This window comes from Myxocyprinus asiaticus, chromosome 1 (genome assembly GCF_019703515.2).
Source record: "Myxocyprinus asiaticus isolate MX2 ecotype Aquarium Trade chromosome 1, UBuf_Myxa_2, whole genome shotgun sequence".
Lineage (NCBI taxonomy): Eukaryota > Metazoa > Chordata > Actinopteri > Cypriniformes > Catostomidae > Myxocyprinus > Myxocyprinus asiaticus.
In genome coordinates, this window is record NC_059344.1 from 27771122 (window position 1) to 27791807 (window position 20686).

Sequence of the window (20686 nt, forward strand, 5' to 3'; positions counted from 1 at the left end):
AGGTCTGACTCCAAAATGACACCAAGATTTCCTACTTGATTTTTTGTCTTTAGGCCCTTGGAGTCAAGGTATGTATTCACCTTTCTCCTTTGTTGCCAAATACAATGACCTCTGTCTTGTCATTGTTTAACTGAAGGAAGTTTTGGCACATCCAACTGTTAATATCATCAATGCACTGGCACAGAGAGTCTGTGGGGCTGTAGTCATTTGGCGATAGGGCTAGATAGATCTGGGTATCGTCTGCATAGCTATGGAATGCAATTAGTTTATTTTTCATAATTTGGCCTAGTGGGAGCATATACACGTTGAACAGGAGCGGTGCAAGAATTGAGCCTTGTGGGACTCCACACATCATGGATGTCCACTCAGATTCAACCCCTACCTTCTAGATATGATCTGAACCAGCTGAGGACTGTCTCAGAGAGCCCTACCCAGTTTCCAATCTGTTTAGGAGAATGTTGTGGTCAACAGTGTCAAAAGCAGCACTGAGATCTAATAATACCAGCACTGATATTTTGACTGAATCAGTATTTAGCCGAATATCATTTAGGATCTTTATGAGTGCCATCTCTGTGCTATGATGCAGTCGGAAACCAGACTGTAAATTGTACGAGTAGCCATTCGAGATAAAGAATTTGTTCAGCTGATTGAAAACCAACTTTTCAATGATTTTGCCTATGAACGGAAGATTTGAAATTGATCTGTATTTGTTTAATGTTGAGTTATCTAGATTGTTCTTTTTAAGAAGGGGCTGACCTCAGTGCAACATGAGGGCAAGCTGATCGCCATTCTAATATCATTGATCTTCATGAAAAAGATGCAAACTTGTTGCATTTTCTGTCAGAGAGCATTTCACAGGCAACCTATGTTGGGGGGTTTGTTAGTCTCTCTACAGTAGCAAAAGAGTGCGGGTGTTGTTCATATTGCTGTTAATAATATTTGAGAAGAAGGTCTGCCTAGCTGTGTCTAATTCCAAATTGAAAGCATGAAGGCTGTCTTTATAGATATTATTATGGACTTCAAGTTGTGTTTCCGCCACATTCATTCTGCTTCCCTGCATTTCCTTTTCATGTTTTCACTGCTGTTGTGTTTCTCCAAGGTGCTTTATGCCTGCCAGTGATCGTCCGGACCTTTACAGGAGAAATGCCATCAATAGCATTTTTAACTTTTGAGTTAAAGTTATCAAAGAGATCATCAATACAGTCTGCAGATATACTCGGTTTCAAAGATATAACCTTGATAAATTGCACACTAGTGTTCTCATTTATGTATGTCTTTTTGACAGAGACAGATCTAACTTCAGTGGCAGGAGAAATCAATATTTCAAAGAAAATACAGAAATGGTCAGATAGCGCAATGTCCTTAATAACAGTGGACGAAATGTTCAGACCCTTGCTAATGAGCAAATCAAGAATGTGTCCATGATTGTGTGTGGGTCCATCAACAGGATGAGTCAGATCAAAAGTGTTTAAAACTGTTCTGAGTTCTTTGGCAGTGTTGTGTTCAGGATTATCTATATGAATGTTGAAATCCCCAGCAATAACAAAACAGTCAAATTCAGAGGAAGTTGTTGATAACAATGTTGATCTGTAAAATCATCAACAGAGCCAGGAGAGTGTTTTGGAGGCTTATCACTATGTAACACAATTTTTGTTCCTGGGTAGTAAGTGTTATTTCCTAATTGCTTATGCCTCAAAAGTATAGAAAATGGCTATTATTCCCCACAAACTTTGCTTTTGTGACCAGGACAGTGATATTTTGAAATGTACCTATTTCCAATGAGAAAACGGGCGGATTTGTCTTTTCGTTCACATAATGTCAGAAAAAACAACATATGAATCCAAATTAACATGTATTTATTCTAAAGTAATACAAAAATGACTACAAAAGATTTAGAAGCGAGTCGTTTTTCAAGATTTACGATTATACTGTAAATCACTTTAACGAATCAGCCCCCAAATGTTCTCATCATACTTCAAGGCATCCAGCAAGGTCTTGATGCTATTGTAATCCTCTTTGAGGTGCAACGAGTGAGCCAGGGGAAGAGACGGGTACTTGTTACCATTATGGAGCAGCACGGCTTTGAGGCTTCTGGATGAGCTGTCAATGAAGAGGTGCCACTCATTCTGGTTACAGGCGATTCCGATTGCCTCAAACAGACTGGTCATATTGTGGAAGAAGCAGAGCCCATCTTGACGGGTGAAGAAGCTGGAAAAAGTCTGGTGATGCTTCCTCTGATCTGCGACTTGTACACTTTCATCCAACAATTTCGACTGCTTGAGCCTAGATGTCAAAAGCTCGGCATTGGACTTGGTGAGACCAAGCTCTCTAATCAAGTCGTTGAGGTCTTTTTGGTTGGGGTAGTATGAGTTTCTCTCCTCAGCTCCACCTCTGAAATTGTCATCTGGATCTACAATGTCTTCCTCGCTCTCTGACTTCATGCTCTCTTCTAAAGACGGCTGCTCTCTCTCCGGAGGAGTGGGTACGGGGAGCTCATGGCAGTGTGGCACTGGGGTGATGGATGAAGGAAGGTCCGGATACGTGATAGCAGGTACATTCTTGCCAGTCCGACATTTGGAAGGCTCCACCATGCAGAAGCAGCAGTTGCTTGAGTGGTCAGTGGATTCCCGCAAAATTCTTGGGTTAGTGAACTTCGTGGCTCTCTTTTCCCCTCTGTACCATCCTACAAAAATACATTTATTTCATCCATGACTAATGTGTAAGAGATTCTCGTAACATTTTTCATATATATTTTTTCAATAACATTTAAAATTTTAAAACATTTTAAAATTAAAAACTTTAACAATTTTAAAAAGTAAAACATTTTTTTTTTTTTAGCAGGTGAAATGAGGTGCCCAGGGTTTGTCTTGATCCCCGACAGGCATGCCGAAATATGCCTTGTAGGCCTCACACATCTTAGCAGATGCTTCCACGGAGTACTTTTTCGCTCTTGTCTTGATAAATTGGCCGCAGACATAGCAAAATTTGTCTGCCTGATGCTTGCAGCCTCTTGATGCCATCTCATAAAAATGCAGCTATGTATCCACTTAGGCAGCTGGAACTAAACTGAACTGGAGGGCTTAAGGCCCCTGTATTTATACTACTGTTTATATTACTGGAAAGTTCTAGAAAGTTCTAGAAGTTATTCCAAGTTTACTCAGCACTGAATCTACCTGGAATGTTCTGGAAAATAGGTAAATTTCTAAATATCACTGTCCTGGTCACAAAAGCAAAGTTTGTGGGGAATAATAGCCATTTTCTATACTTTTGAGGCATAAGCAATTAGGAAATAACACTTACTACCCAGGAACCAAAAAACAAACAAAAAACAATTTGTTACACGGTGTTATAAATCTAATGCGTGGAGCACCTTTTAGTACAATACTTCAATATTCAAAGGTCAAGTAATCACCAAGTGACACTTGTCTGCATTGAAAGACATCTTTAAATATTGATGCTAATCCTCCACCTATCCTAACAGCTCTGCAGACACTTATAAAAGTAAATTTTGGAGGGGCTGATTTATTGAGGACTGTTGCACTGCAGCTGTTATCTAACCAAGTCTCATTTAGAAAAATAAAGTCCAGGTTGTTTGTGGTGATGAGGTCATTGACTAGAAACGACTTGTTCTTTAGTGAGTGGATGTTTAAAAGTGCTAACTTGACAGTATCTGTTTTTGGCCCCACAGTAATGTTGGATTTACATCTAATATGCAATAGATTAGATTGGTTTGCCATTTAGTTTTCCTATCACTTAACATAACAGATATTGAAAAAGCTACTGGTACAGCGGGTTCCCGCTTGCTCTGTAAACATTTGTGAGTGTTGCTGCTACCGTAACGGGGACCCGATACACATCAATTAGTGCTGTTATCAGCTGTTTGTTGTTCAACGAGAGCAGAAGAAGGACAAGATGTACCCTTGCGTTGTGACAGTGGCCGGAGAGTTCTCTCAGAGGGAGGGTGAGCTGGGCCTGCAGGCTTTGGTGGTAGCGGGGCCCACTTTTTTGTTTTTTGTTTTTGGGGGCTCGCAGCAATGGAGTGGGAGAGCTTTCAACCAACATACACTAGTTCCTCCATTTTCTCAGAGAAGCTCAGGAGTGCGGATGTTGAAAAGAGGGAGAAGGCGTGTGGTGACAGAGACTGTGGCTCTGGTGTTTCTGGAGGCTGATGTATGTTGTTGTTATCTTGGCTCCATTGACTTTTTTCCCAGAAATCGACCTTGGGTCCTGTATCTAGGAGCAGTCTTAAGTCATCACAGTCTGACTGTAGTATTCTCTGTGTGTGGGGCTTAGCCCCATGTTGTTGTGTCTTCGCTGTGTTATTGTGGGATTTGTTGATCAAATGTCCATTCAGGTGCTGAAGTGCCATCCAGACACTGCGGTGGTGTTTGTGTGCCATCCAGGTTGAGTGGATTTGTACGTGTTGCAGAAGGATGAAGGAGGGAGATGTAGATATTGTCCTTTAGCACTTTTGCACCAAGTTTGTTTGGGTGAAGGCCATCTGATTTAAACAGTTCTCTTTGACTCCAGAAAAGATTGAAATTATCAATGTAGTTCAGTCCTCTCATGTTGCAGGTTTTGTGCAGCCAAATGTTTAGACTTAGCAACCAAGAAAACATATTTGTTCCTCGGGCTGGGAGTGGTCCACTGATGAACAACTGAACTTTCAATCTATTAATAATAAGAGATTGACCGATATTGGTTTTCAATGACCGATACAATACAGATTATTGTTGTGTTTAAGTATCCAATAACTGATATGCATACCCAATCTTTAATTCTTGTTTTATTTCTGCTTTTAGGCACATTAACAAATTAAAAATGTATCACTAACCTCTGGTGAACTGCTTTACAAAACTAAAACTGCACACAGTCTACAAAAAAATAATTTGACTAGTTTTAGTTGCAATATATATTTGTCCAAAGCCCCTCTCTTAGACTAAGTATATTTAAAATGTAAAGTCTTTTGTGTCCAACTTAATCTGTAAACCCAATATTAAAGAACCAATAATCAACTAAGTGGAAAAGTGTAAATATCAATTGAAAATATGTCTAACCGATTATTGGTTTATCTAATATTAAAAAATAATTTATATTTTTTAAATACCCAATTCTACATTCTGATGGAGCTAAAAAATGGAAACACTATTAGTCTCATTACAATGAGTTATTTAAAGAACTAAGAGTAAACTTTGACCACTGAGTTATTTGAAAGTTAATAATATAATAATAATGTGTTTTGATTATAAATATAATTAATTAATTAGAATGTTTGTGATTATTATCTTGTTGGTGTCTTAATATTCTTGGTTGGTTAAATTAATTTACCATGTGGTATTGGTCTATATAATGACAGAAACATTATATTTGTCTTCTGTTCATTGTAATTATTACATCACTCTTCACCTAAAAGAAGACAATGAAAATAATTATTAAGTAGTTCTAAAAAAAATCGACTCTCTTAACATTGTAATTGCATGCAGGAGCAACTGTCTTTACTGATATTTGTCGTTATTTAATACAAATCCTTTAAAAATAAATATACAAGTAAAACTTGTTGCTTTTCTTGTGACATGGAGACAGTTAATAGTTAAGAAACAGTTACAATCAAGGAAAAAGCAATAACAATTCAATGTAAATTAAACTCTGAAGATCTCAGCGGATGGTTGGCATCTCCATTTTCTGTTTCCTTGGATGTAGCTGTCTAATATCTTCATTAATAATGCAGTCTCCTAGAATGACAAGCAGTTGAACAGTTCATATAAATAGGCTGTTGATCATCTAATGTTAATCATGTAGCTTTTCACAATTTGAAACCAATCAAGAAGTTAATTTAAATCACATAGGAATTACACTCAGCATATTTCATCTTTCACTGCAGAACAGTGTAGAATTGACCCTTTGAAATGATCTGTATCACATCTTACCGGAATGTTGGGGCGGATCTCTTGCGAGTCCATGTGTGTTTGAAGCGCGATCTTCAGCGCCTCAGATAAGAGGTCAGTGGGTTCGACCTGCTGTGCATTCAGTGAAGCCTCGGTGCCTTTCTTCATAGCGTCTTCCTCGGTACGCAATTGTTCGCTGTCCACAACACTTTTCTTCCCCATAAAATGACCTTGAATGTCAAATCACATTTCTCTTCTTGGTATAAATGATGTTATATTCAGCAGAATTATTCGTAACAAAAGTAAGTCATGTATGTGTCTCACCTGTTGCCCATAAATTTCCTCTTGGGTTAACTTTGATCTTTGCGACTTTGTTTCTTAGTTCAGTCAAGTCAAGACTCACTGAGGACGTTATTGAAATGTAAAAAGAGAATAGCACAAGGTACGTGAGGAATCCAGAATGACAAAAATGTACTACACTAAAAACAGACATTTCGAAGAGTTGTCAGAGTCTCTCTCTCTCTCTCTCTCTCGATGCGCCAACACATTACGGTTTGAGGCGTTATACGTTTTTATATCCCGCAGATGGGAGGGAAGGCTGGCGTGTCGCGTAATGACTTAGATCCCGCGAACAGTTAGTCATTCTCAATTACCTGTGACGTTGTCGCTCAACGCAAACAAGTCACGTGTTGTGTGTGGATATAAGGTAGAACTTAGGGAAAGTATTTGTCACTTTAACATATGCCAACAATTTGCAGAGTCAGTTTTCCGGTAACACTTTCCAATAGGTTCCATTCGTTAACATGCATTAATGCATTAGGTATCATGAACAAACAATGAACAATATTTTTTACAGCATTCATTAATCTTCATTGTAAGTTCATGTTATTTCATAGTGCTTTAACTAGTGTTAACATAGCCTACAACTTTTGATTTTAAAAATGAATTAGTATATGGTGAAATTAACATTAACCAAGATTAATAAATGCTGTAAATGTATTGTTCATTGTTAGTTCATGTTTAATAATGTTGTTAACTAATGTTAACAAATGGAACCTTAGTTTTGTGTGTTAAGTGTTCCAATTTTCCCTGAAGTGCAGCGCTTAGTTCAGCACCATGGACAACATTCAATGCTATTAACAGGGTAGAAAATGCTGTAACAGTTGGCTTCTTTAAGAATTACACATCTTAAAGAGTATGTATTTGGTGAACTAAAATACTATTTATTCATCATTGCAGCTTTGAATTTATCTGGCCTTACTCCTCGTCATTGTCAGAAATTAACTTACATTAAAGGGCAATATTTGTCCTAAAACTGATTTTCAGGGGCATTTTTCACCTTCATGAGAGCATTATGTTTCTAACTAAATAAAAATAAATGAAGTCAGAAGTTTACATACACTTAGGTTGAAGTCATTAAAACTATTTTTTTAACCACTCAACAGATTTAATATTAGCAATCTATAGTTTTGGCAAGTTGTTTAGGACATTTACTTTGTGCATGACATGATTAATTTTTCCAACAATTGTTTACAGACAGATTGTTTCACAATTCCAGTGGGTCAGAAGTTTACATACACTAAGTTAACTGTTCCTTTAAGCAGCTTTGAAAATTCCAGAAAATTATGTCAAGCCTTAAGACAATTAGCCAATTAGCTTCTGATAGGAGGTGTACTGAATTGGAGGTGTACCTGTGGATGTATTTTAAGGCCTACCTTCAAACTCAGTGCCTCTTTGCTTGATATCATGGGAAAATCAAAAGAAATCAGCCAAGGACCTCAGAAAAAAACTGTGGACCTCCACAAGTCTGGTTCATCCTTGGGAGCAATTTCCAAATGGCTGAAGGTACCATGTTCATCTGTACAAACAATAGTATGCAAGTATAAACATCATGGGACCACGCAGCCATCATAACGCTCAGGAAGCAGATGCATTCTGTCTCCTAGAAATGAACGTTGTTTGGTGTGAAAAGTGCAAATCACTCCCAGAACATCAGCAAAGGACCTTGTGAAGATGCTGGAGGAAACAGGTAGACAAGTATCAATATCCACAGTAAAACGAGTCCTATATCGAAATAACCTGAAAGGCTGCTCAGCAATGAAGAAGCCACTGCTCCAAAACCACCATAAAAAAGCCAGACTACAGTTTGCAAGTGCACATGGTTACAAAGATCTTACTTTCTGGAGGAATGTCCTCTGGTCTAATGAAACAAATATGGAACTGTTTAGCCATAATGACCATTGTTATGTTTGGAGGAAAAAGGGTGAGCCTTGCAAGCCGAAGAACACCATCCCAACCATGAAGCATGGGGGTGGCAGCATCATAATGTGGGGGTGCTTTGCTGCAGGAGGTACTGGTGCACTTCAAAAAATAGATGGCATCATGAGGAAGGAAAATTATGTGGATGTATTGAAGCAACATCTCAAGACATCAGCCAGGAAGTTAAAGTTTGGTCGCAAATGGGTCTTCCAAATGGACAATGACCTCAAGCATACCTCCAAAGTTGTGGCAAAATATGCTGCCTCCAAAATGGCTTAAGGACAACAAAGTAAAGGTATTGGAGTGGAGCATCACAAAGCCCTGACCTCAAGCCGATAGAAAATTTGTGGGCAGAACTGAAAAAGCATGTGCGAGCAAGGAGGCCTACAAACCTGACTCAATTACACCAGTTCTGTCTGGAGGAATGGGCCAGAATTCCAGCAACTTATTGTGAGAAGCATGTGGAAGACTACCCAAAATATTTGACCCAAGTTAAACAATTTAAAGGCAATGCTACTAAATACTAACAAAGTGTATGTAAACCTCTGAACCACTGGGAATGTGATGAAAGAAATACAAGCTGAAATATATAATTCTCTCTACTATTATTCTGACATTTCACATTCTTAAAATAAAGTAGTGATCCTAATTGATCTAAGACAGGGAATGTTTTCTACGATTAAATGTCAGGAATTGTGAAAAACTGAGTTTAAATGTATTTGGCTAAGGTGTATGTAAACTTATGACTTCAACTGTACACTATGTGTCATCCTGTCAGGTTAAATACTTCAATTTAATCAGTTCATTAACATTAACATTAACAAGGGGTCAAATGTATAACTAGGAATAGAATAAAACATGATGTCAGATGTTACAAATAAAAACAGAGGAATTCATTACGAGGGCATTGTTTTGCCCCAACATTTTCAGTTATGGGAAAATTTTTATCACTTTCAGTGGCATTTTTTGCTTCGAACACCCTTTAATTTCTGACACTGCTCCACTGTAATACATAACATATCATATTCAAAACTTAGAAATTGTAAAAAATCATGTGTATTTGATAGAAATAGTTGTTGAAAAAATATATTATTTTTATTTTTTCTTTAATTTTTTATTGGGTTTATGTGATTCTTTTACTTTTACTTCAATTAGAGAGGTAGCTTAATATTTCTGTAACATACTTGTGTGTTCTTGTTTCATGTTTAGATTAATGTTCATGTTTTCAGGTCTTTTATTGTGAAATTAGTTAACTTCCTTGTCTAGTCATGTGATATCCTGTTTCCCTCATGTTCCCGTGTCAGTGGTTTATTGTCTTGTTAACTTGTTATCAGTCTTGTCTTTTCATTGGTTCATGTTTTAGTAGAATTGCAGTCTTGTTATTAGTTACGTCTTGTGATTGGTTGTCTTTGTCATGTGTTACCCTTGTCCAGGTATTTATAACCCTCATGTTCTCTAGTGCTTGGTCAAGTATTGTAAGTGTAACATTGTGCTGTTGGTTGCCACATAGTCATGCCAAGTTAAGTCAAGGTTTAGTCTAGTTTATGTTTATGTTCTGCTTCATGCTCATGTTCAAGCTCCAGTTAATGTTTCACGTATTGGAGGAATTTCACGTTTAGATGCCACTTTGTAAATAAAGACTGCACTTGGTTCTGCACATCACCGTTTCATCATAGTCTTCAGTCTATCTCTTGTTCCTGCTCCTGCCTGCCTGCCCGAACGTTACAGAATATTCAACCGCAGTTATGAACCCAGCAGTCAAACTCCTGCGCCTACGTCAGGGGAATCGTCCCCTTGAAGATTATGTTTCGGATTTTTGTGGACTTTGTTACCGTGTGACTTTTAATGACTTTGCCCTCAAAGACTTCTTTCGTTGTGGTTTAAATAAGGCTCTGTGTTCCCTGATGCCCAGGGGCAATATTCCTTGGACTCTGGAACAATACATTGACTATGCCCTGTGCCTCAGTGGTTCACTGTTTACTCTGGAAGTGGCTGATGAGAAAATCAACACTTCTACAGTGGCTGACATCTCTGAGCCTGCGCCCATGCCTGCCACGGACCATGAGCCAGCACCCACAAGCCAGCGCCCATGCCTGCCACAGACCCAGAACCAGCGTCTGAAGCCTCATCCGTCCCAGTGCCAGTGTCCTCAGCCACGGATTCTGCTCCTGCAGCAGTACTTCCGGCCATCCAGAAGAGGAGGAGAAGAGGGGCCCTTGCTCTCCAGTCACTGCCTGCACTCGTGGCCATGGAGGCCGTTCCCCAGTCACTGCCAGCATCATGGTCACGGAGGCTGTTTCCCAGTCACTGCCAGCGCTCCTGACCACGCTGGCCATCGACAAGCCTGTCCTGTTCCCAGTGGCTGTTGACAAGCCTTTCCTGTTCACTATGGTCATTGAGTCTGTCCAGTTACCTGAGGCTGTCAATGAGCCTGTCCAGTTTACTGAGGCTTTCGACGAGCCTATTCTGTTCCCTGTAGTCATTGAGCCTATCCTGTTCCCTGTAGTCATTGAGCCTGTCCAGTTCCCTGAGGCTGTCGACGAGCCTGTCCAGTTCACTTAGGCTGTTGACGAGCCTGTCCTGTTCCCTGTAGTCATTGAGCCTGTCCAGTTCCCATGGCTATTGACAAGTCTGTCCAGTTCCCTGAGGCTGTTGACGAGCCCATCCAGTTCTCTGAAGCTGTCGACAAGTCTGTCCAGTCCCCTGTGACCGTTGATGGTCCAGTCCCAAGTGGCCACTGCCCTGCCTGATCTCTTACTGAACCAAGCGGCTGCGGTCAAGTCTGTCCCGTCCCAAGTGACCACAGAGGCCATTCCCCAGTCGCTGCCAGCACTCACGGCCATGGCCACGGTCTTCCTAGCCATCTGCCCTGTCGGGCTTGGTTTTATGGCTGCCCACCAGATCTGTCCTGGCCCCCTGGCCATCTGCCCTGTCGGTCTGGTTCTCTGGATGTGTCTTTTCTCCCTGGCCTTTTCCCAGACCGCTGGACACCGCTCCCTTCCTGGAGCCATCTCTCAGTCCACCAGACCCCGCTCCCTTCCTGGAGCCACTTCCCTGGCCACCGGCTCTGCCTTGGTCTCCTGGTCCACGCCGGTCTCTGGGCCCTTCACCTGCTCCACCATAGCCTTCTGTAGTCATGCCTGGTCTGCCATGGTTTACCAGCCATCGGCCAGATCCCTTGTGGCCTGCAGCTCCACCTAGTTCTTCCTACCTATCTCCCTCATGAACTTTTTTTTTTTGTTTATTGTTGGGAATTGGGAGCTGCCTGTAGAGGTATTTGTGTGTTCTTGTTACATGTTTAGATTCTGTCTTGTGTTTCACTGTCTGTCTTTGTGTGAGCACACGGGTTCGGTTGAATTCCCTGCCGTGCGCTCTTCGGTCTGTCTTGTTTCATGTCCGGAGCATGGTGTCTGGATCCTGACTTCCTGTCTGGTTTAGTTTCGGTCTGTGTCGGGATCTGGACACTCATGCTCCATGTTCTGTGCCTGTCTCTCATGACCACGGACACGTGTTGCACTCGCTTTGCACTGCATGCCCAGGTTGCGAGCTGTCTTGATGTTGTGCTGAGGTCACTTCGATCTGAGGTTTCGGGTTTGTGTGTGGCCGAACTCGCACAGGTGTCCTGTCTTGTTTTGTCACCTGTTGCATGCATCATGTGGTGTTTGCCTTGCTCGGGTTTCGTTTAGTATGAGAGTGTGTGGCATCGCTTTGTTTGCCGTTGCTACGCATTCTCTCGTCTTGTTTTTTGGTTGGCATGAGCGTATATTGCCTTATTGTTTTGGCAATGTGTGCTCTTGCCATTCGGGTGTTTTGATGTCTTGTGAGAGCATGTTGCTTTGTTTTGTTTCTGAATCGGAAGTGTGTTAGAGATCTTGTCTCTCTGTCTTACGTCATACCCTGCCTCCTTGTTTGCCCATTATTAGTTTTTTTAGTTACACCTGCCCTGTCTTGTTAACCTGTTGATTTCTCTACCTATTTTAGCCTCCTCATGTGTGTTGTCCAGTGCCAGTTCATCTTTTGTATTCAGTTGGTTGTGTGTTTCTTGTCGGTCTAGACGTTTGGTCCTGTTTCCTGTCTCATTTTGTTCCTGTTACTCCATACCCGGTCCAGTCAGTCCTGTTCCCTGTTACCCTCTGCCTGGACTATTTACTTTGTGTTTTTCCCCTTCGGGGTAGTTTATGTTTATTGTTTTTCTCCCCTCGTGGGAGTTTGTGTTTGTTTTTTGTATAAATAAATTTCTTTTTTTACTGTGCTTGGGTCCTGAGCCTCATTCTCTGATTGTGACAAGGGCTTTGTGATGGCCACTCCAATACCTTGACTTTGTTGTCCTTAAGCCATTTTGCCACAACTTTGGAGGTATGCTTGGGGTCATTGTCCATTTGGAAGACCCATTTGCGACCGAGCTTTAACTTCCTGGCTGATGTCTTGAGATGTTGCTTCAATATATCCACATAATTTTCCTTTCTCATGATGCCATCTATTTTGTGAAGTGTACAAGTCCCTCCTGCAGCAAAGCACCCCCACAACATGATGCTGCCACCCCCATGCTTCACGGTTGGGATGGTGTTCTTCAGCTTGCAAGCCTCACCCTTTTCCCTCCAAACATAATGGTCATTATGGCCAAACAGTTCAAATTGTTTCATTAGACCAGACGACATTTCCCCAAAAAGTAAGTTCTTTGTCCCCATGTGCACTTGCAAACTGTAGTCTGGATTTTTATTGCGGTTTGAGCAGTGGCTTCTTCCTTGCTGAGCAGCCTTTCAGTTTATGTCAATATAGGACTCATTTTACTGTGGAAATAGATACTTGCTACCTGTTTCCTCCAGCATCTTCACAAGGTCCTTTGCTGTTGTTCTGGGATTGATTTGCACTTTTCGCACCAAACTACGTTCATTTCTAGGAGACAGAATGTGTCTCCTTCCTGAACAGTATGATGGCTGCATGGTCCCATGGTGTTTATACTTGCGGACTATTGTTTGTACAGATGAACGTGGTACCTTCAGGCGTTTGGAAATTGCTCCCAAGGATGAACCAGACTTGTGGAGGTCCACAATTTTTTTCTGAGGTCTTGGCTGATTTCTTTTGATTTTCTCATGATGTCAAGCAAAGAGGCACTGAGTTTGAAGGTAGGCCTTAAAATACATCCACAGGTACACCTCCAATTCAGTACACCTCCTATCAGAAGCTAATTGGCTAATTGTCTTAAGGCTTGACATAATTTTCTGGAATTTTCAAAGCTGCTTAAAGGAACAGTTAACTTAGTGTATGTAAACTTCTGACCCACTGGAATTGTGAAACAATCTGTCTGTAAACAATTGTTGGAAAAATTAATCATGTCATGCACAAAGTAAATGTCCTAAACAACTTGCCAAAACTATAGATTGCTAATATTAAATCTGTTGAGTGGTTAAATAATTAGTTTTAATGACTTCAACCTAAGTGTATGTAAACTTCTGACTTCAACTGTACATAGGCTTACGATGCTTTTGGGAAACAAGACCCTTGTCTGTCAAAGTCTGTTCTGTCACTGATAAAGCAGTGGAAGTGTGTTAGAGAGCTGGATGGCTTGCTTTATTGCATTGTGAATAATCAACATTGTGGTGAATGCCAACAGCTGCTCTTACCCTCCTGTCTAAAAGAACAGGTCCTTGAAAGTGTTCATGACAGTATGGGACATCAGGGCATTGAACGCATGCTAAAGGCAATGATGCTTCTGGGTTGGCATGTACAGGTGCATCTCAATAAATTAGAATGTCATGGAAAAGTTAATTTATTTCAGTAATTCAACTCAAATTGTGAAACTCGTGTATTAAATAAATTCAGTGCACACAGACTGAAGTAGTTTAAGTCTCTGGTTCTTTTAATTGTGATGATTTTGGCTCACATTTAACAAAAACCCACCAATTCACTATCTCAAAAAATTAGAATACATCATAAGACCAATAAAAAAAAAACATTTTTAGTGAATTGTTAGCCTTCTGGAAAGTATGTTCATTTACTGTATATGTACTCAATACTTGGAAGGGGCTCCTTTTGCTTTAATTACTGCCTCAATTCGGCGTGGCATGGAGGTGATCAGTTTGTGGCACTGCTGAGGTGGTATGGAAGCCCAGGTTTCTTTGACAGTGGCCTTCAGCTCATCTGCATTTTTTGGTCTCTTGTTTCTCATTTTCCTCTTGACAATACCCCATAGATTCTCTATGGGGTTCAGGTCTGGTGAGTTTGCTGGCCAGTCAAGCACACCAACACCATGGTCATTTAACCAACTTTTGGTGCTTTTGGCAGTGTGGGCAGGTGCCAAATCCTGCTGGAAAATGAAATCAGCATCTTTAAAAAGCTGGTCAGCAGAAGGAAGCATGAAGTGCTCCAAAATTTCTTGGTAAACAGGTGCAGTGACTTTGGTTTTCAAAAAACACAATGGACCAACACCAGCAGATGACATTGCACCCCAAATCCTCACAGACTGTGGAAACTTAACACTGGACTTCAAGCAACTTGGGCTATGAGCTTCTCCACCCTTCCTCCAGACTCTTGGACCTTGGTTTCCAAATGAAATACAAAACTTGCTCTCATCTGAAAAGAGGACTTTGGACCACTGGGCAACAGTCCAGTTCTTCTTCTCCTTAGCCCAGGTAAGACGCCTCTGACGTTGTCTGTGGTTCAGGAGTGGCTTAACAAGAGGAATACGACAACTGTAGCCAAATTCCTTGACATGTCTGTGTCTTGATGCCTTGACCCCAGCCTCAGTCCATTCCTTGTGAAGTTCACCCAAATTCTTGAATCGATTTTGCTTGACAATCATAAGGCTGCGGTTCTCTCGGTTGGTTGTGCATCTTTTTCTTCCACACTTTTTCCTTCCACTCAACTTTCTGTTAACATGCTTGGATACAGCACTCTGTGAACAGCCAGCTTCTTTGGCAATGAATGTTTGTGGCTTACCCTCCTTGTGAAGGGTGTCAATGATTGTCTTCTGGACAACTGTCAGATCAGCAGTCTTCCCCATGATTGTGTAGCCTAGTGAACCAAACTGAGAGACCATTTTGAAGGCTCAGGAAACCTTTGCAGTTGTTTTGAGTTGATTAGCTGATTGGCATGTCACCATATTCTAATTTTTTGAGATAGTGAATTGGTGGGTTTTTGTTAAATGTGAGCCAAAATCATCACAATTAAAAGAACCAAAGACTTAAACTACTTCAGTCTGTGTGCATTGAATTTATTTAATACACGAGTTTCACGATTTGAGTTGAATTACTGAAATAAATTAACTTTTCCACGACATTCTAATTTATTGAGATGCACCTGTATTATGATGTGGAGCGTGGATCAAAAAGTGTCAAAAGTGCATCTTAACCAAGATGCCACAGCCAAGGATACATCCTCATATGAAGCCATTTTTGGCATCTAGGCCCCTAGAAGTAGTGGCAGTAGATTTTACTGTGCTTGAACCTGCCTCTGATGGCCGTGAGAACGTGTTAATTGTGACCAGAGGTGGGTAGATTAGCCAAAAACTTTACTCAAGTAAAAGTACAATTACTTAAAAAAAATTCTCAAGTAGAAGTAAAAGTAATAATGTTAAAAATTACTTGAGTAAGAGTAAGAAAGTATACAATAAAAAGAATACTCAAGTAGTGAGTAACTAGTTACTTTACGTTATATGTGAATGGATGTTTACTCTCCTATGTTCCAGTACATGATACACATTTAACATGCATTACAAAATTATTATTATTAATAATAATAATAATAATAATAATATTGTTAATAATGGAACTTGTCACCATTCACCACCATGTTGTTCCAAACCCATATGACTTCTTTCTTCCATGCATCAAATTAAAGGGTTAGTTCACCAAAAAAATAAAAATGCTCTACTTTTCTCACCCTCATGCCATCCCAGATGTGTATGACTTTCTTTCTTCTGCAGAACACAAATGAAGATTTTTAGAAGAAAATGCTCTGTTGAAACATACAATGCAAGTGAATGGTGATCAGGCCTTTGAAGCTCCAAAAAGCACAAAGAGGCAGCATAAAAGTAATTCATACGGCTCCAGTGATTTTCAGAAGCAATGTGATAGGTGTGGGTGAGAAACAGATAAATATCTATAACTTTATAATATATAAATTCCTATAAATTCTCCTCCCTGCCCAGTAGGTGGCGATATGCACAAATAATTGAATCACCAAAAACACAAGATTGTGAAAGTGGAGATTTATTAGTAAAAAAGGATTTGAATATTGATCTGCTTCTCACCCACACTAATCAGATCTCTTCTGAAGACATAGATTAAACCAGTGTCATTTGAATTCCTCCAATGCTGCCTTTATGTGCTTTCTGAGCTTCAAAGTTTTGGTACAAAGAATCAGCCAAAGTAGTATCAAAGACTCTGGAGGCTTCAGTAGTAAATGCAGAATATAGGTTTATTGTAGAGTTAGGTCCAATACACCACAACAAACCAAGTTCGTCTCGAAAGCAACTGAACTGAGGCTATGGGGCTTCATCTTTTATAGTCTAGTTGCCCCTCTTTCTTATTGTTGCTTTCCTAGATTGACGTATTTCTAAAAACTGTCTACGTCATCATAATCACACCATTGTTATCCCACTATCGTTGATCAGCTTCTTGCATCTATTTTAATATAATGGGGTTTGGTGGATGTGCGTGGGTTACTCCCCGCCTCTTACACAGTCAACCCCCCTTACATTCCTTCTATCATTGTTCACTGCTGATATAATATTAATTAAAGGCTGAACTATCACTTTAAGGATGCTTCTCAGATTTGGACGAATCTGTCAATTAGAAGAGAAGTTTGGAAACCTTTTTCTAGTAATTATTACGATGAAAAACGTGAACAGTGTCACACAGTCCCAAATTATATATAATGTTTAATTATACACTGAACCAAGATTATTTCACAGCTTTTAACGTCCTGCGTGAATTTAGTTCAGTGTAGATCCAGCATTGTCAGTGTCGAAAAAATGTATATAAATAGTTCTGTACACTAAGGGTAAATTGCACCTTATCTCTGTGTTTGGAAGCTTGTTGTCCATAAGACAAAGCTGCCCGCATCTGTCAAACGCTGTGCACGTGCCAACCTTGCACATGCAGAAATGCTCACAATCACGATCAGCAGGTCAAAACATTTGCACTTAATGCGGATGTTTACAAGGATTTATACAGAAGGTACTGATATAATGCAGCAGTGATATAAAAATGTAAACTTAGAAACTGAGGTCATAAAAGCCCATAGTTACAGATTTACGCTAAAAATGAATGAGTATCACCATGACACAGACAAGCCCACGTTATCATAATCTCTAAAACGTAAGTTTTTTTTCTTAAATTGGAGCTGCAATTTTAATCTTGAAATATCTCCTTGTCTTGGTGTAAAATGAAGGCATAGTGTGGAGTGAAGAAATGTTTGTTTTACGGGCTTACTTCTGTAGAATGTGCCTCGAGTGACTGTGTGCAGCTGTGAAGTTTTGCTGTCGTAAGAGTCCCATTTAAAAATCTCAAATTACGCATTTATTAACACTTCTTAAATTAAAAACAGTAATGTAATGACAGAAACACTACCCATTGTAACAAAGTAAAAGTTGGACTCAAGATGGTGCTGAGTATGACTGCTGTGTTGCAAGCTCCAACACAACACTGCAGTTTTTTGTTTGTTTTGTTTACAATTTTATGTTTTTTTGTCTTGGATGTTGAATGCCTTATTGTCTGCGACAAACAAACACTTTTGGACATTGGTTCTGCAATAGCACACCGAAAACCAGACTTTAAATACCCCAATGCCGACCCGCTGTTTACAAACACGCCAGCGGAGCCCTTTGTCTGGGCAGCCCAGCCGTGGAAATGCAGAAGGAAAAGGGGAAATAGAGCCGGCATTCTCATCAGAGTAAGACATCGCATAAATCGACCCCCGCTACCCAGTATTCTACTGGCAGTATTCAGTCTCTGGACAACAAGCTGCACGAGCTGAGAGCGTGGATCTCTTTCCAAAGAGAGACGAGGGACTGCTGCATTATCTGCCTTACAGAAACTTGGATGTCTGCTGAAATTCCAGATTCAGCCATCGAACCCGCGGGGTTCTCCGTGCACTGAGCGGACAGAGCGAAAGACCTCTCAGGTAAAAGCAGAGGTGGTGGTGTATGTTTTATGATCAACAAATCCTGGTGTGATCAGAGGAACATACATTCTATCAAGTCTTTCTGCTCTCTTGATCTGGAATTTCTCATGCTTCTGTGTCGGCCATTCTGGCTACCGAGGGAATTCACAGCGGTCATTATCACTGCTGGGTACATCCCGCCACAAGCCAACACGGACCGGGCACTCAAGGAACTGTATGGGAGTATAAGTGAGCAGGAAACCGCGCACCCTGAGGCCACGTTCATTGTGACCGGGGCCTTTAACAAAGCCAGTTTATTGCACCAAAATACCACCAACACATCAGTTTCAACACACAAGGGGAACGGGTTTTGGACCATTGCTACTCTCCCTTCCAGGATGGCTACAAATCCCTCCGCCACCCACCATTTGGCAAATCGGACCACTCTTCCATTCTGCTTCTGCCTGCTTACAGGCAGAAACTGAAACAGGAAGCACCCACCCTCAGAACGATCCAGTGCTGGTCGGACCAATCAGACTCTACGCTACAAGACTGTTTTGATCATGTGGACTGGGAGATGTTCCGGTCCGCCTCTGATGACGACAGCGAGCTTTACACTGATAGCGTAATGTGTTTCATCAGAAGGTGCATAGAGGACGTTGTTCCGACCAAAACAATACAGATCTACCCCATCCAGAAACCCTGGATTAATAGCGATGTTCACGCTGCACTTAATGCACGGACCTCCGCTTTTAATTCCGGGAACGCAGAGGAGCATAAACAAGCCAGTCATGCACTCCGCAAAACTATCAGAGCAGCAAAGCGCCCGTACAGGAACAAGATTGAAGGACAGTTTAACACCACCAACTCTAGAAGCATGTGGCAGGGAATTAATATCATCACGGACTTTAAAGGGAATAAAAACTCCGCCGTGAACACCGCTTGCCTCTCTCCCAGATGAGCTAAATACTTCTTATGCTCGTTTCGAGGGAAATAACACCGCCCTCGCGGAGAGAGCTCTCGCGGCCGAAGCTACAGAGGTTAGTTCACTCTCCATCTCTGCAGCGGATGTAACCCGATCCTTCCGACGGGTGAATATCCGTAAAGTCGCTGGTTCAGATGGAATTCCAGGCCGCGTCATCGGAGCGTGCGCGAACCAACTGGCTGGTGTTTTTACAGACATTTTCAACCTTTCCCTCTCCTTGTCTATGGTCCCCACATGCTTTAAAACATCCACCATTGTGCCTGTACCAAAGCAATCCAAAATCACTTGCTTAAAGACTGGCGTCCTGTTGCTTTGACCCCCATCATCAGCAAATGCTTTGAGAGACTAATCAGAGATAACATCTGCTCTGTGCTGCCTCCATCACTGGACCCATTGCAGTTTGCTTACCGCAACAACCGCTCCACTGATGATGCCATTGCATCTACAATACACACTGCTCTCTCCCACCTGGAAAAAAGGAACACTTATATGAGAATGCTGTTTGTAGACTACAGCTCAGCATTCAACACCATAGTGCCCTCCAAGCTTTGTGAAACTCCGGACTCTGGGCTTCATCAGCTCGCTGTGCAGCTGGATCCTGGACTTCCTGTCAAGCAGATGCCAGGTGGTTAGAATGGGCAGCAACATCTCCTCATCACTGACCATCAAAACTGGAGCCCCGCAGGGCTGTGTTCTCAGCCCACTCCTGTATTCCCTGTACACACATGACTGTGTGGCAACACACAGCTCCAGTGCCATCATTAAGTTTGCTGATGATATGACGGTGGTAGGTCTGATCACTGACAATGATGAAACAGCCTACAGAGAGGAGGTGCACACTCTGACACGCTGGTGTCAGGAGCACAACCTCTTCCTCAACGTCAGCAAGACAAAGGAGCTTGTGGTGGACTTCAGGAGAAAAGACAGAGAACACAGCCCCATCACCATCAATGGAGCACCGGTGGAGAGAGTCAGCAGCTTCAAATTCCTCGGTGTCCACATCTCTGAGGAACTCACGTGGTCCGTCCACACCGAGGCCGTTCTGAAGAAGGCTCATCAGCGCCTCTTCTTCCTGAGATGGCTGAGGAAGTTTGGAATGAAACGCCACATCCTCACACGGTTCTACACCAGCACTGTAGAGAGCATCCTGACTGGCTGCATCACTGCCTGGTACGGCATTAGCACCGCCCACAACCGCAAAGCCCTGCAAAGGGTGGTGCGAACTGCCAGACACATTATCGGAAGTGAGCTTCCCTCCCTCCAGGACATATATACCAGGCAGTGTGTGAAAAAAGCTCGGAGGATCATCAGAGACTCCAGCCACCCAAGCCATGGGCTGCTCTCACTGCTACCATCAGGAAGGCGGTATCGCAGCATCAGGACCCGCACCAGCCGACTTCATGACAGCTTCTTCCCCCAAGCAATCAGACTTTTGAACTCTTGATCTCTAACG

General features: G+C 41.5%; 1 protein-coding gene across 1 annotated transcript; it reads right to left on the reverse strand.

The window, feature by feature from the left end:
- Positions 1-5639: 5639 nt before the first annotated feature.
- Positions 5640-6378, reverse strand: LOC127439816 (neuromedin-B-like). Its single transcript, XM_051696038.1, has 3 exons — positions 6210-6378; positions 5928-6115; positions 5640-5732 (listed from the first exon to the last, which is right to left on the reverse strand). Exons 1-3 carry the CDS (start codon positions 6376-6378, stop codon positions 5640-5642), a joined length of 450 nt encoding a protein of 149 aa, XP_051551998.1.
- Positions 6379-20686: the final 14308 nt, after the last annotated feature.